The 15231-nt window shown below is 40.4% G+C and overlaps 1 protein-coding gene across 2 annotated transcripts in view; it reads left to right on the plus strand.

Moving 5' to 3' along the window:
- baiap2l1b (BAR/IMD domain containing adaptor protein 2 like 1b) overlaps window positions 1-14287 on the plus strand; it is a 33180-nt gene extending 18893 nt beyond the window's left edge. For both annotated transcript variants that reach the window (XM_044181985.1, XM_044181986.1), the window contains exons 7-14: window positions 3297-3449; window positions 3814-3969; window positions 4568-4682; window positions 5314-5530; window positions 8015-8077; window positions 9147-9372; window positions 13840-13886; window positions 13977-14287. In XM_044181985.1, coding sequence (XP_044037920.1) covers window positions 3297-3449; window positions 3814-3969; window positions 4568-4682; window positions 5314-5530; window positions 8015-8077; window positions 9147-9372; window positions 13840-13886; window positions 13977-14049 — 1050 coding nt within the window. In that variant the 3' untranslated portion in view covers window positions 14050-14287. The remainder of the gene's footprint in view (window positions 1-3296; window positions 3450-3813; window positions 3970-4567; window positions 4683-5313; window positions 5531-8014; window positions 8078-9146; window positions 9373-13839; window positions 13887-13976) is intronic.
- The last annotated feature ends 944 nt before the right edge of the window (window positions 14288-15231 follow it).

The following is a 15231-nucleotide window of genomic DNA, read 5'->3' on the forward strand; positions in this document are numbered from 1 at the left end:
GCATACAGTTTGCGCTACTGTAATTACACGGCTTTGTTCTGTGGCGTTATCGTAGGCTACGTCTCAATAGGTTTGCATATATAACGTATTCCCTCAGCTGAGAATCTATATCGCGCATAGAGAAGAACATCAGGAAAATAATTGATGAAACGGCGGTGCTTTTTACAGCCGATTTAAATCCGAAACTCTGAACATAACCTCCTCCGGAGCAGATTAAGTGTACAGCATAAGTTACCATGGTTATATAGCCAGGTTAAAAGAGAACCACCTAAGTGACATTGAAAACTCTGGCTTTAGGCTCAACATACCTCACTAACACCCCTCTGCTACAGCGAGGTCACTGCAAAAAACAGAGGCAGGAAAAGAGAAATAAAGGGAGAGCAACTGGCAGTAACTAGAAGCTATTTCTGCTTTTATTTGTGTAGATGTGTATTTTTGCATCATACATTTCTTTTGTTGACATGTAGCCACAAAAGTAAGTCTGTTATCATAAATGTGGGTATCGAATGACATATCAACAACTCTTAATTGATGGGTTTATCTAAGGACTTCCTGGCATTAGAGAGACAGACAGGCAGAGAGACACAGAGTCTCATTCGGTCAGGCAGACAGATGGCACAGTTTTGACAAGGATGATATCACCTCTGCTGGGAGTCAGCTTTTGTCACTGAATGCACACACAGGTGTACACATTTTTGGTTTTTTTTATGCTTCCCACTGTTGTTTAGGGGGGGAAAAATGAATTAGCCAGTGGTGGATTAGACATTGACTGGAAAATCAAAATAATAGATAAATATTAATCAGAATCAGAAATACTTTATTGATCCCCGAAGGGAAACTCTTTGTTACAGCAGCTCGGATTTACGTCAGTGCACACAGGAGAAAGTACTAGCAAAAAATATAATACAATACACTATAAAAGAGGTCAGAAAATAAATTAAGTACCAGGTGGGTATAAGTATAAGATAAAATAAGTGTGAGGTACCAAGCGGGTTTCCCGGTTGATGATGATAATACAGTATAATAATACAATGTAATAATATAAGTAATAAGTAGTGGTGCCTGTACTGTCGAATTAAGTGTAGCTTATTGAGATTATTAAGATATTGCACAGCAGTAATGGAGGTACAGTATATAATATCAATATCCATAGATAGGAAAAACTAACATAGGAACACTAAATATTGCACGGGAGTAATACACAGAATATTGCACAATTGTTCAAGTATAGCAGAGATGTTAATGATCCAATGTCCAGTTTAGTGACCTAGGGTCATACAGACTAACCCTTAGAGGGAGGAGTTAAAGAGTTTGATGGCCACAGGCAGGAATGACTTCCTGTGGTGCTCTGTGGTGCTTTTTGGGGAGATGAGTCTTCTGCTGAAGGTACTCCTTTGTTTGACCAGCTCGTCATGGAGCGGGTGGGAGACACTGTCCAAGATGGCGTGTAGTTTAGCCAGCATCCTCCTCTCTGACACCACCGCCAGAGAGTCCAGCTCCACCCCCACAATGTCACTGGCCTTACGGATCAGTTTGTTGAGTCTATTGGCGTCCGCTACCTTCAACCTGCTGCCCCAGCATGCAACAGACTCAGCATTGTCCGGCAGATGTTGAAGGACCTCAGCCTCCTCAGAAAATAGAGGCGGCTCTGGCCCTTCCTGTAAACAGCTTGCGTGTTCTTGGTCCAGTCCAGTTTATTATCCAAGTGTACTCCCAGGTACTTGTAATCCTCCACAATGTCCACACTGACCCCCCTGGATGGAAACCGGGGTCGCTGGTGTCTTGGCCCTCCGTAGATCCACGACCAGCCCCTTAGACTTAGACATTGAGCTGCAGATGGTTCTGCTCACACCATGAGACAAAGTTCCCCACCACAGCCCTGTACTCCGTCTCATCACCACCGCTGATACATCCCACCACAGCAGAGTCATCAGAAAACTTCTGAAGGTGGCAGGACTCTGTGTGGTAGCTGAAGTCCGTGGTGTAGATGGTGAAGAGGATAGGAGAGAGGACAGTCCCCTGAGGGGCCCCAGTGTTGCTGACCACGCTGTCCGACACACAGTGCTGCAGGCGCCGTGTGTCTTGTTTAAAAGATATTAAAGCGATGCCTTAGTAGATCTTTATCATCCCATGGTAAATACAGTATCATTACTGCACTGGTTTTTATAGAAATTATTCAGCAGTATTGTTTTCTCTGTATAAGTCGCGAGGGTATGTTTACACACAGAGGAACAGTTATACAAACATTTTGGTTAAGTAATTAAATGGAATTTTAATGATCATCTTTATTTTTACACCCTTATGTGACACTCCACATTAATTTGGTTGAACTTACGAACATTCCCCTACCAAATGTCTACCACATTTCCATGTGCAATATGTTTCTGGGCCTAGGTTAACACACTAGATGAGAATCTGAACTTTTTGCACATAGAAATGCACTTAACCCACCACACATGGTAAATAAAGCCCACAGCCATTTAAGGCGTTATCAGAAGAGGACGGTTGTAAACACTGAATAGAGAGGGTGTGTGCCATTGTATTACAATTACAGTTACAGGAGTGCCAATTCCAGCCAGTTGGAGGAGGATGATGTTATGGATCTCATGTGTACTGCTGTTTTCTAAAACCATTCTTGTCAGTTCACTCATATCTACATTTAATCATCTGGAAATGAGTCTGTATGAAGCTTTTATTCATTCACATTCACAAAATAATAATATCAAATAAACCAAGATAATAAAGATGATAAAATAAGATTAAGATTCTGGAAAGATTAAGTGTTTTCAGAAAGACAGTGTACATTCACTTTCACATACATGCACAAGGGCACACACTAGTCTAAGATCCTTCCAGTACCCTTTGACCTTTTTATAATCCTAGACTGTCAGTGTAGATAAGATCCCCTCTCTACAACTGCTGTGACCCCTCTTCCTCCTGTTGCTCTGTCTTTCCACTAAACACTAAATGCAATCTGTCAATAAAGTAAACTCTAGTCTAATAATACCCTTCCGCCTGCAAGAGAGAGATTAGGATATTCAGAAAGGAACCCTGCTTCTTTTATTTCATTTGTCGTCGTTGGGTTTATGTACAGATCGACAGTGAAAGGGACTAGATGGCTGCAAACCATGTGGCCGGGAAGATAGGACATGATGATCTATTTGAGATGGGAGTTTGTAAAACAGTGGATAACAAAAGACAAACCAATGGATTTCAGTCCATTGAAATATATTTATTATATTATTATTATAATATTGTGCATGTTTGTTTTTTGGGTTTGTTTTTTTTTTTGTCAGTGCCTGGAAACGTTGACAAGCCGTCAGATGGACATGCAGTTGTTTATCGCAGACGGCTGTAAGGAGGCGCTGCTGGAGGAGAAGAGACGCTTCTGTTTCCTGGTGGACAAACACTGCTTGTTTTCCTACCAGATCGCTTCCTTCCATGACAAGGTACAACACACTCCTGCCACTCTAATGTTAGAGTCAAGCCGTTTAAACACTCCAGCTATGCTGCAGCGGTGGTGAAAAGCTTTCTTAAAGTTAAGTTAGTCTTAAAGTGGGGTTCAAGTGACAAAGACAAATCCAAATATGTCACTGTTCGGACCTTGAAGTACATCAGATTATACCATATGGAAAAAAAACATTCAACAATTATAAATCGAATCAAAACACCAGCCAGAACAGTTTATTCCAAAACCCACAATCTCAGGACTCTCAATGCATCGTCGTGTTACCATAGTGATGAAAAACTGTTTCTACTGATTACTCATGTTTTCTTTTAATATCTTTACTTATGTCCATGCCTGCTGGACAGGCCAAAGACATGCTGACGGCAAAGCTGAGCAGCTGGCAGGACCAGTGCATCGATGCCACCGACATGCCCGAGAGTGTCTTGACGATGATAGAGGGCCTGCGCACGCCCGTCTCCATCACACCTCTGCCGTCTCCCTCCCCGTCACGGCACAGTATGGTATGATGGGAGGGACAAAGGGACAAAGACAGACATGTTCTCGTGCTAGATATGTTGCCGCTTTCTTTTAAAGTGCATTTTCTCTTTTGTGTGGTAGAACACAATATCTCAAGATTGATTCATGATAGATAATAATAATTACACCACACGTTCCCCTTACACAGTAGATGATGTGATTAGATTACAGAGCACCTGGCTGTATAGGTTTGCATATTAAAGAAGAGAGAATGGTGTTCTTGATGTAGAGTTGATATAAATACCTCATATGCTATGTAAAGACAAGTATGCTGAAATAGAATATTTAATTCTCTTTATTTTCAAATTTTGATCAAGATTATGTATTAATTACATTTATTAAGCATGATATTTAATATTCACCTTAATGTAACCCCTTATCTTTAATATGTCATGACTCATTAATTTACTAGATTGTATATGCATCTTGCTAAATATGCTTTATAGGTTGATGTTTAGCTTTTGATGAGGGTGTTATGTTAGTGATTCAGTCTAATATACTTAAACAGTCTACTATAAATAACAATACTGGCCTCACACCTTTGCCAACATGCTAACATTATCATTAATGTTCTTGTGGCAGAACATGTCTGCTCCCCCGGCCCCGCTTCTGAAGGCTCAGACCAGTCCTCTGGCTAACATGTTCACCCAGGAGGACAACACCACCAGTGTAACCGCCACTACCAACAACAGCACAGGTATTATTGCATGGAATATGGCATTGGTTTTCATTTGGCACCTCCCTCTGTGCCATTGTGGCTGTAAGCCTGTGCTTTTGTGAGGGAACAATAGCATCTGCTTCACTTGGGTTTGGATTTGGGTATCAGTTTTTTCTTTGCAGTTCCACCGCCCTTTCATCGCTACAAAAAACTATTCCAGAATGAAATAGTTGCATCAAATAAATGTTAATTATAAATGATTGAAATGACTGATTATATGTGATCCATACTGAAATATCTCAACAGCCATTAAATGGGTTGCCATGAAATGTGCTGTAGTTATTCAAGGTCCCCAGAGGACACATTCTGACTTTGGTGATCCTCTGACTTTTCCTTTGGCGCCACCATGAGGTTGACGTTTCAGCTTATATTGAAATATTTTGACAACTATTGGATGGATTGCCGTTCAATTTGGTACAGACACGCACGGTCCCCAGAGGATGAATTGTAATCACTTTGATGCTTTGACCTTTTTATTTAGCGCCATCATAGATAGATACTTTATTTAAGTACAGCCTCACAGAGCCGTTAGCATGGCTTTAGATTCTTAGTCTTGTTATTGTTGTATTCTCACTCTTCATCCTTACCTTTCTTCCTTCCTCCCTCCCAGACCACGGGAACAGTGAGGAGAACAGTCTTGCCAGGTCTGTGTCTGTTGCCACAGGCCTCAACAATATAGTGAAGAGGCCACGTGTGCGCACCGTCTTCCCCCACACTGCCGGCAACAACAGCACACTGCTCAGCTTTGACGAGGGAGACGTCATCGTCTTGCTCATCCCCGATGAGAGAGACGGGTGGATGTACGGTGAACTGGAGAAGAACGGAAAGTGAGTTGAATCACACGTGTTGCATTTGTCCAGAACAGATATGTGTTACTAAAGACTATAATTACACAAACAAGGGAAGGCATGTGCTATAATGTACATAAGGACACGTATGTGCACACACAATATATATCTCATAAACCTTATATTTCAATTAATATAAATAAGACATGATTCCGTCTTATGTGTGAATTTACTATAATCACCCCCTACCTCATCATGGCCTTGTCTTGTCATCAATTGTTTTAACATGTTTGTCATGCGTCGTCCTACCAGTCAGGTGATTGATATGAGTTGGACTGCACTGTCCTAACTGGCCAGATGGTCCCTCGCCTGATTGTTATGCTGACCATGTACACGCACGCACACGGCTCTAGGCTTGCTGAATGCTGCCTGAGCTGGAACACTCACTGATAAGGAAATCAAAGTAAAGTATGGCCTGAGGGTGGGATGTACGATAGCGGACTGAAGCGAAGCAGAGAGAGAAGTTCAGAGTACCACCTGCTCTCCCACACAGACAGGCACCAACCAAGCCCGCTCTCCCCAGGTCTCTGATGTCTGACTTTTTAAACAGGGATTTGATCTGAAGCCCTTGGAAGTGTGTTTTTGAATTTGAATCATTCATCAGGTTTGATCTTTATGACTATCAAGGGAAATTACCTGGCAAATATATCCAAAAAACTGATCAAGGGCAGAAAGGAATCATTTCTGAGTTGCTTTCAAAAGTGAGGCTGCCGCAAAGTAAAACTTTGGTCTTGCTGCCTCACCGCTGCAAGCGGGGCAAGCTAGAGTGCCTAAAGGCTTAAAAAGTGTAAATCATCATGTTTATCAGAGCACAGCATCTGACGAGATAGACTTTGTGTCCCGCAGGAGGTTTGGCTTTGATGCATTTGGGTCTCTCGCTGAGTTTCTCCCTTTGTCTTATATCAGCTTTGATAGTGTATCCCAGCAACGCGCCTGGCAACACCTAGACTGATTCAGATACCCACACACACTATTGATGGACTGAGGAATAAATGTCAGTAAGACAGAGATACATTTGAATCACAGTGAGCGAAAAAATGCGCTGGTAATAAATAATACACCACAACAACATTTAACAAATAATGACATCTGACATGTTTATTGTTATCATGGTCATTTTCCCTACACAAATTTGAGCCCACTGTCTTATCATCTGAGCAGGCTTGTTGAAAATTCAGTAGGGGAAAGTGAACACCCCTGGCTACCAGTACTAGTGAGTTGTCCTTGAGCAAGGTTTTTTATTAATGCCAGCAGAAACATTAGTGCTGGAAACGAGCATGTGTTCTCAGTGGAAAACCCTTCCCCAAATAAATAAATAAAAGCTATTATTAATATGAGTGTGACTGAGTGAGGTGTATTTTCCAGTCGGAGTCTTTTTTTATCACCGGTACACGAAGGAAACGCCTATCCTCCAGGCCAAATGTGCCAATATTAACATTTAGCCACATAGAGGGAGAGGCTGACCGGCTACAAACTGATTACAAACAATCTTGTAAACGGCACAATGACACACAGTCCTTGGTCTAAACTTGTGATACAGACTAGCTGTTACATTTTCTAAACCTTTAATCGTTCTCTTGTGAATTCCTATAAATGTTTTTTCAAGTTGAAATAAAATGTTTTTTATCAGATCAAGGTAAGATATTGTTGGAGCAAAGTCACCTTAATTTAATTTAATCGTTCGACTTGCTTGATCGCGTTATTCTTGCTATGTTTTTCATCTCCATGATGAAGCCAAGTTTATTAAGTGTGTGTGTGGGGGGGGGCAGGGCAGGAACAAATGGCTGCTTGAATTATCTTACTGAGGTCACTAGAAACCTCATAGTTCTCTGAAGCCTGACTGAGACATTGACTCATTTATTAAACCAGCACAAATATTTATTCAAGTTCCAAGCAAACACTCTAATTGTGTGTCAACTCAGCAGGTCTGAGATAAGACCTTGATTCATTCAAGTCATTGATTTTCTTTGCACCTTAGAAAAGATGGAAAATAATCTCCAACCAACAGGGAAGATTTGTTTAAGATAAAATCCATCAAAATAAAGGGAAATTTGAATGCCCACTTGAAATGATACCCTGTGATGATGTTTAAAAATCAGAGGCATCCATTCAGCCAAGTTTATTTACGTGTGTCAGGATGTCATTTCTTGCTACCATAGTTGCCATAGGCATACATCCACACAGTATATACAACCATAGAAAAAACTATAATAGCTCTATGATATGTCAACAGTGCTCAATGTGGGGGGGAAAAGCATATCTGCCTGTATGTCTCTGTAACTGTTTATCTGTTCTGTCTGTATCTTCGGACAGAGGAGGGCAGACCATCGGAGCTCTTCACTAATCATTTAGAGAAGCTTTCAGATTCCTGTTCAATGAGAGCTGATAGGGAGGCTGGCAGCAGGATAGACCACAGATGTAATCATCCCTAACCTGGCTTCTCTCTCTTTGTCTCTGTCAAAGGAGGGGCTGGTTCCCTTCATCTTACTGCCGTGCACTCTCCGAACCGCTCGTGAATAACAACAGGTAAGGAGACTCCACGTTCCAGCCAACACACACACAGGTTTCATGTTGCAGCCAGCTGTATTGTTGGCAGTGTTTCCTCTAGTTACTCCTGTTAGTGATAACCTTTCTAATCCTATGGGGGACTCTCCCATTCCTCAACCTTTGATTCCTGTTGTGCTTAAGTCACAGTCTGCTTTCAATCTCCTCAATCATTTAGCCATATGAAACCTTTCTGTATGTGTTGTGTTACATGACATAACTCAATGTGAGGGAGACGGCATTCATGAAACCAGTGATGTATTTGTTTTTGTAGGATTCATAGACCCTAAAAAGACTTTTAAGTATCTTTTTCTCATATAAATATTGTGTAACCCTCAAATCTGTGTAATTGAAATGAATCTAAAATTGGACTTTTTCAGACAAGCTCAGCAAAATATCAGGAAACAGGATGTTGTGTGCTGATGAATAGATTTTGCTGCTGATATGAGAGAGAGAGAGAGAGAGAGAGAGAGAGAGAGAGACGACTCAAGCCTTTTCTTCAAAGAGACTAATCCCTGTCGGATAAATTTATTAGATCTTAATGTGCTGCACCTCCCACAGAGAGGCTGCCAGCCAACTGCTACGAGTCAGGGAAACAGAAAGTTTAAACTATATTCAGCACTGGGGGAAACAACAGCACACATGTACATCCTTGACCTTTTGTCCTTATGACGACCCTCCACTGACCATATTTAGTCTGTACCCCTTAACCTTAATCTTAACATCATGCCTGTAAATTTAACATCTACTTTTAAGATTAACCCTAATCTAATTCAGTAACCCTAAACCTAAGATAAGGCCTTTATACAGCCCTCGAAGATAGAAATACAGTAGCACACACACATACCAGGAAACTCATGCAAAGTCCTGTAATTAGTTTAAGTGGCCTTTTTCTTCCCCTCTTTTACTGTCTTATCCCTTCTTCTCTCCTCTCCCTTTGCTCCATCTTTCATCCTTTCTTTTCCTTCATATATCTGTGCTCTATTTTTGTCTTTTTGTTTCTACCCTCATCTCTCATACCACCCCACCTCTTCCTCCTGCTCCTCTACAGTGTGTCTGCTGCCCCGTACCGCAGTAAAAGTGTGGTCAACCTCCACCATCAGGACACGGAGACAGACGAGGCGACCATGGTGCTCCCCCCAGCAGACTACTGTGACACCCCGCAGCGCAATGCCATCAAGAACAATATCTCGTCCGCTAGCACCGTCACCACAAATAACCACCAGCACTCCCCCACGCCCTCTTCAGTCTCCTCCTCCTCGTCTGATCAGCACACGGTCAGTCAGTGGGCCGGTGATTTGGTTAATGTGCATTCATCTCACATTTTCCCAGTTTTGGCGAGAGTTTAAGCCATGTGTAAAATGTTCCAGTAAGCCTAGTACAGTTAAGCCCTGCCTTTTTAGAAAGATTGCTCCAAGAAATTTAATCAGCCCAGAACAATATGACCTGCTGCCAGACCTTTCTGCTGTGCTGGCACAGCCCTGCCATAGTGTTGTGACAGGACTCTCACCTGATACCTGCTGTAGCATGTCTACTGTACCCTCAGCTGTGCAGCCTTATCTTGACTGCTGATGACAGTACGTGTGTGTGTGTATGCGTGCACATGCATGCTGTCAGATGAGCTGTCTGCCCTGGAAAACTGACCACACACTGATACATTTTCAGTGTCAGCTGACATACACAATAAAAAATCAATTATTGGGACTCAGGGGCAGTTTAACACTGAGTTTGCTGTAGGGAACTTCTGTGGTGTTGATATCTCATGAAAAAATGCATGTGAGGCACAAGCACATTACTGACAAGTACTCATTCTCTGTATTTTCATTCTGTGCTTGTACAAGCAAGTCTATTTTCTTGATGCTTATATTCTCATATTTAATTGCAAGATAAGCACTCTTAGTATGTCTTCTAGAAAAAATATGAAATATATATTTTGAGAAGCATACAAAAGCGGAGAGTTTCCTGGCTCAACATGAGGCAAAGGTGGTACATAATGTTGGAGAATGGCTCATTAACTATGTGTAAAGACCGCAAAGGTGTTGCTTACCTTCATTATATGTGAGGTTTAGGTTGCTCAAACTGCAGAAGGCACCTTGACTAAGCAGCTTACTTGTATAAAAACCTCCAATCAGGTGGGTGGGAAACTTTAATTTGTCCATAGGTGTTATTGTGTGTAGAAACATGGTTGTCTGTCTGTGTTGGCCAGTGATAGACTGGCAACGTACTGTACCCGAGCTATACACTGCCTCTCGCCCAGGGCATTCTGGATCCTTTCCAGCCCCCATGACCCTGAACAGGATAAGCGGTTATAGAAACTAGACGGATGGTTTTTTAACTCTACTTAAACTGTCCAGAAATCACCATAAAGACCCACCTTGGATTAAGATGAAGTCTGAGAAACATTTTTTGTGGGAATAAAAATGGTTAGAAATGTGTTAGAAAGGCTACCTCCAGCTTTCCTGTTGTTGCTGTGCTGATCAAATACTGTTCATCCTCACATGGTTGCAAGGGATGAAGACAGAGGCTGAGCAGGGCACAGCTGTAAAGATCTCCTTTGTTACAATAATCCCCAGGGTGCTGATAATGAGTCTCCTGGAGTCTCTTCTCCAGTAAGAGGCAGTAACATCGGGATAGAGACGAGAACAGAGTCGGCCTGGGTGACTGAAGTCTAACAGCACACACACAGCACCTCAAGTGTTCTGTATCTCTGCAGCAGATGTTTTTGAACATGTCCATCATTCAATACAATAATTATTATTATATTATATATCATTATTGTTTCAGCCATCTCCTATACCAACTTGTCATTACTCTACGAATGTTCTTCCTTTTGCATACGATGCAAAGCATCAGTCAAAGTTGCGGTTTTCCTCTGCGAAAGCCTTTTGTAGTTCCCCGTGCTGGATAAATGTAAATGTGTTGTGGTACCTCAGGGTCAAATAAACCTATCCTGTTTGCACGATCACATACACACCCTCATACACCATACCGACACTGCTTTTCTGGTCTACCTGTAGAAGTACAACTACAAAGTAGAGACTCATTAACCCCTTACTTTTCCCTAAGTAGATGGAAGGTTTAAGTGATACACTCTACATGCCATTGAGTTTACTGTAACCTTAACTTACCATATGGACTGGAATTGACATACTGAATGACATGATCAATATAATGTACGTCATTGTTTTGCAAGTCAAATCAAGTCTCATCTTTTAAACTTTGTCCTAAAGCTCTTATTTATTTACAGTACATATGATATACTTCATAAAATGTGTTTATTATTGTACCTGTCCAACCATATTATATACATGGAAGGCCTAGACACAGACACACCTATAACAGAATACAAAAACAGAGTTACACAAATAAAACACACACACGTCCAATATGGCTATTCTGGTAGGTTGTGATGTTTGACCCAGATAGTTTGGTGGTCAGATGGCAAATGTTGTGCTGCTACAGTATTCATTATTTACCGCTCTTTTGGTCTACAGCCACACTGCAGACATACAGTAGTAGGGCCACAACGATTACCATGCTTGTGTGCGTGCGTTTCCACTGTCATGCCTGTCAGTCTACATCCAACCTACATCTCTCCACCACTGACTCGGCAGTATGGTGGAATTCCACTCTGGGTGAACCTGATACCCGCCTTTCCTCTTTGTCACTCTTCCTTTGTTCTTTCAGTTTCTCTCGTCATTCTTTGTCTGCTTATCTCCACATCTGTGCGGTAAATTAGGGTCACTTCCAGGGAAGTGTATCCTCCATTCATTCCCAGTAACTCACAAACCCCTTGCTTTAACTATGTTCAAAACACACACACGCACATACACACAGATCCCAGAATAGACGTTTGTGTGGGAAAAAGTTCTCCACTGCTACAGTAGACGATAATACTCTGGTTTATGTTCAGCTCAGTGTATGAGTGGGTGACTGAGGTTGTGTGTTGGTGTGTGCACACGTGTGTTGGGTTAGTTAGTGACTTGTGGCTACAACATTCATGAACATTATTGCCAGTATGATATGTATGCTGCATCAGTTTTTGTGCTGATCAGGAAATAAACTCTGAATAAATATGGGCAAGTGGAAAAGCTTGTTTCCTCTGTACTGATAGATGTAAACGAGTGTAAGAGAAGAAGTTAGTTTCATTTTCCCATAGTTCTGTCTGTTTGTTTTCTCCTCTTATTGTTCCTCTTTATTAGGTTATAATTCTGCCTGTGCTCTAAATAGAAGTGGGCATTAAGCCAAAATCAGAATATCCGTAATCTACCAGTGTTATTTCCACACATTTTCACTTGCTTGGTGTCATCAAACTGATTGGTATCAGCAAAGATGTTTTTCAGTTTTGCAGGTTGGTCCAGAGAAGGAAAGGTGAGAGGAGTGGAGGGGAGATAGGAGAAATGGGGGAGGTGGGATTACCCTGGAATGTACTGTCACCATGAGAAAAAATGCACCCTCACTAGTTTGGTGCTTTGTGCTGAGGAAAAGATAACGACTCACAGGAATGAATATATTTAGAGGATGGAGAGGGAGAATTAGATTGAGATCTACAGAGAAAGTTAAAGGGACAGACGTGGTTTTGACCTCCAAGCTCAGTATCAGTGTAAAGGAAATAAAATAAACTTGTGACTGTTGATACTCAAAGTTCAGCAGAGTAAAACAGACAGAAGTGAAGACAATCTTGACAAAAGTAGAGAGACACTGAATGTTATTTGGAGAATAAATGAGAACCGTTCGCGTGAATAAAGAAATGTGCCATTTACCAGCCGTGATTGTTACTACGTGATTTGTAATCCAAACATCTGTAAGAGGAGGACAGATGTGAAACTCTTTATGTCCCTGTGGGAAATAACAGTGGTCACAGTGAGAGGGACTGCGCCAAGACTGAAACACTCTGGACCGAGACATCAGTCACTCTATCCACTTCTGACCTCTTGTGGAATCTCTGTAGTACTGCAGGTTGACAACTGGAGGACAGGAAGATCAACAGTTTCTCTTCAGCACTTATGCAGACAAACAGTTTACAAAACAGTGGCTGTGTCCGAAATCACTCCCTAATTTAGTCCTTCATTACTCCCTATATAATAGGCACATTTATTGTTAGGAGTAAATTGAGATTTTAGACATTTATGTTGTGTACATTTTGTGTCAGCGTTCCCATACATTTTTTTTGTTCAATTGTTGGAATTGCAGGCAGGCAGGGAGGGTCACATGCTCTTTCATTTGGTAATAACTGAGGATCCATTTTAGGGTGTAATTGCTGTATGTGTCTTGAATCTGCAGATATGTAAAACCACTCATTACCCTTTTTAAATGAAAATTGTATTCGTTACAAAACGGCAATGGCACCCTGCTCTTCACATTGTGTCTGTGCTTGGGTACAGTGGCACTGACTTTGGCTCGTCATAAGAAAACTTTAGGCGGTTGTTTGTGAAACAGACTTGAATTTCCAGAAGGTCCAGATTCCACACACTGTCTCGTGATACGACACAGCACGCTGTCTTTCCCACCCTTTCCCTTGCCCGTCCATTCATCCAGTGTGTCCAATCCTTCAGCAAAATATGTGTGTGTTGGGTTATACTGTATATCAATCATGTAAATGCACCAAACATGGCAGAAAAGGGGATGATTGAAGTATTCATACTGCAAATGTGCCATGGTTATGTATGTACCGCCAGACTGTGTTACAGTGAGTGTTGGCCTTGTGACTCAGAGGTGATCGTGAATGTGTTTTCTCTCCACAGGCAATCCAGCCTAATGGCGTGTCAAGACCTTCGCCTGCTTACCTCGCGTAAGTCACATAAGAACATGAACGAGATGATCTGCGTTTCTCTCTCACTCAGATATGCACTCATCACTCATCTCTGCTGCATTTTCACAGGGGAGGGAACCCATTCGCCACCGTCAAGCTACGTCCAACTGTCACCAACGACCGCTCCGCACCGGTCATCTGATCCAATTCTGATTCATCCCATCCAACTTCCACACATCCTCCATTCCCACAACCCCATGTCAACCTTCTTGTGTCATCTTTCCCAGGACGTCCAGCAGCTTCTCCTGGTCTGGATGCAACCAGACAGAACTTGGCCAGTACTGAGAAAAACAAATGCCATTTGAATCGCCTATGGAAGTATTTTGGGACCGTTTTATTCACAGAACAGATGCTTGTGTATTTAAGAGATTTTATATATATATATATATATATATATATATATATATATATATATATATATATATATATATATATATATATATATATATATATATATATATATATATATATATATATATATATATTCTATATATATATTCTATATATATATTCTATATATATATTCTATATATATATATATATAGAATATATATATATTCTATATATATATATATATATATATATATATATATATATATATATATATAATATATATATATATCTATATATATATATATATATATTCTATATATATAGAATATATATATAGAATATATAGAATATATATATATATATATAGAATATATATATATATATATATATATATATATATATATATATATATATATATATATATATATATATATATATATATATATATATATATATATATATATATATATATATATATATTCTATATATATATATATATATATATATTCCATGTCTATTTTTGTCCCTCTGTGGTGGTGATATTTAAATGACCACATTCTTACCTGCACTTGAGAAATGGATGAATAAAAAAAGAAAATACTGCAATGTATTTATACTGTTGATGTTGCTTGTTTATCATCAAAATGACTGTTAGAAATCCTTTCTGTTGCCATAGGACAGTAGAAGAATGTACTGTAGAGGACCTCTGCATTTCATCTTCAGGTCCTTATGAAAATGTTGCATCTCAGTGTCAATACTAAAATGATGTTAACTGTTCCCGTTAGGAGAGACAATTGCAACTTTTAAGAGATGTATCCAAAAATGCACACAAGTGATCTTTATCCTTAAGTCCCTCTTGTATATACATTTGTAAGACAGATGCTATAAATATTGTCCTTTGCCATCTAACTTAACTTTTTGTAGAGCTAGACGATCGCAGAGACAGGACTTTTGCCTTAATGACACATACACACCTGCTGTAAAAATATCA

Source organism: Siniperca chuatsi, linkage group LG21 (assembly GCF_020085105.1).
Source record: "Siniperca chuatsi isolate FFG_IHB_CAS linkage group LG21, ASM2008510v1, whole genome shotgun sequence".
Taxonomy (NCBI): domain Eukaryota; kingdom Metazoa; phylum Chordata; class Actinopteri; order Centrarchiformes; family Sinipercidae; genus Siniperca; species Siniperca chuatsi.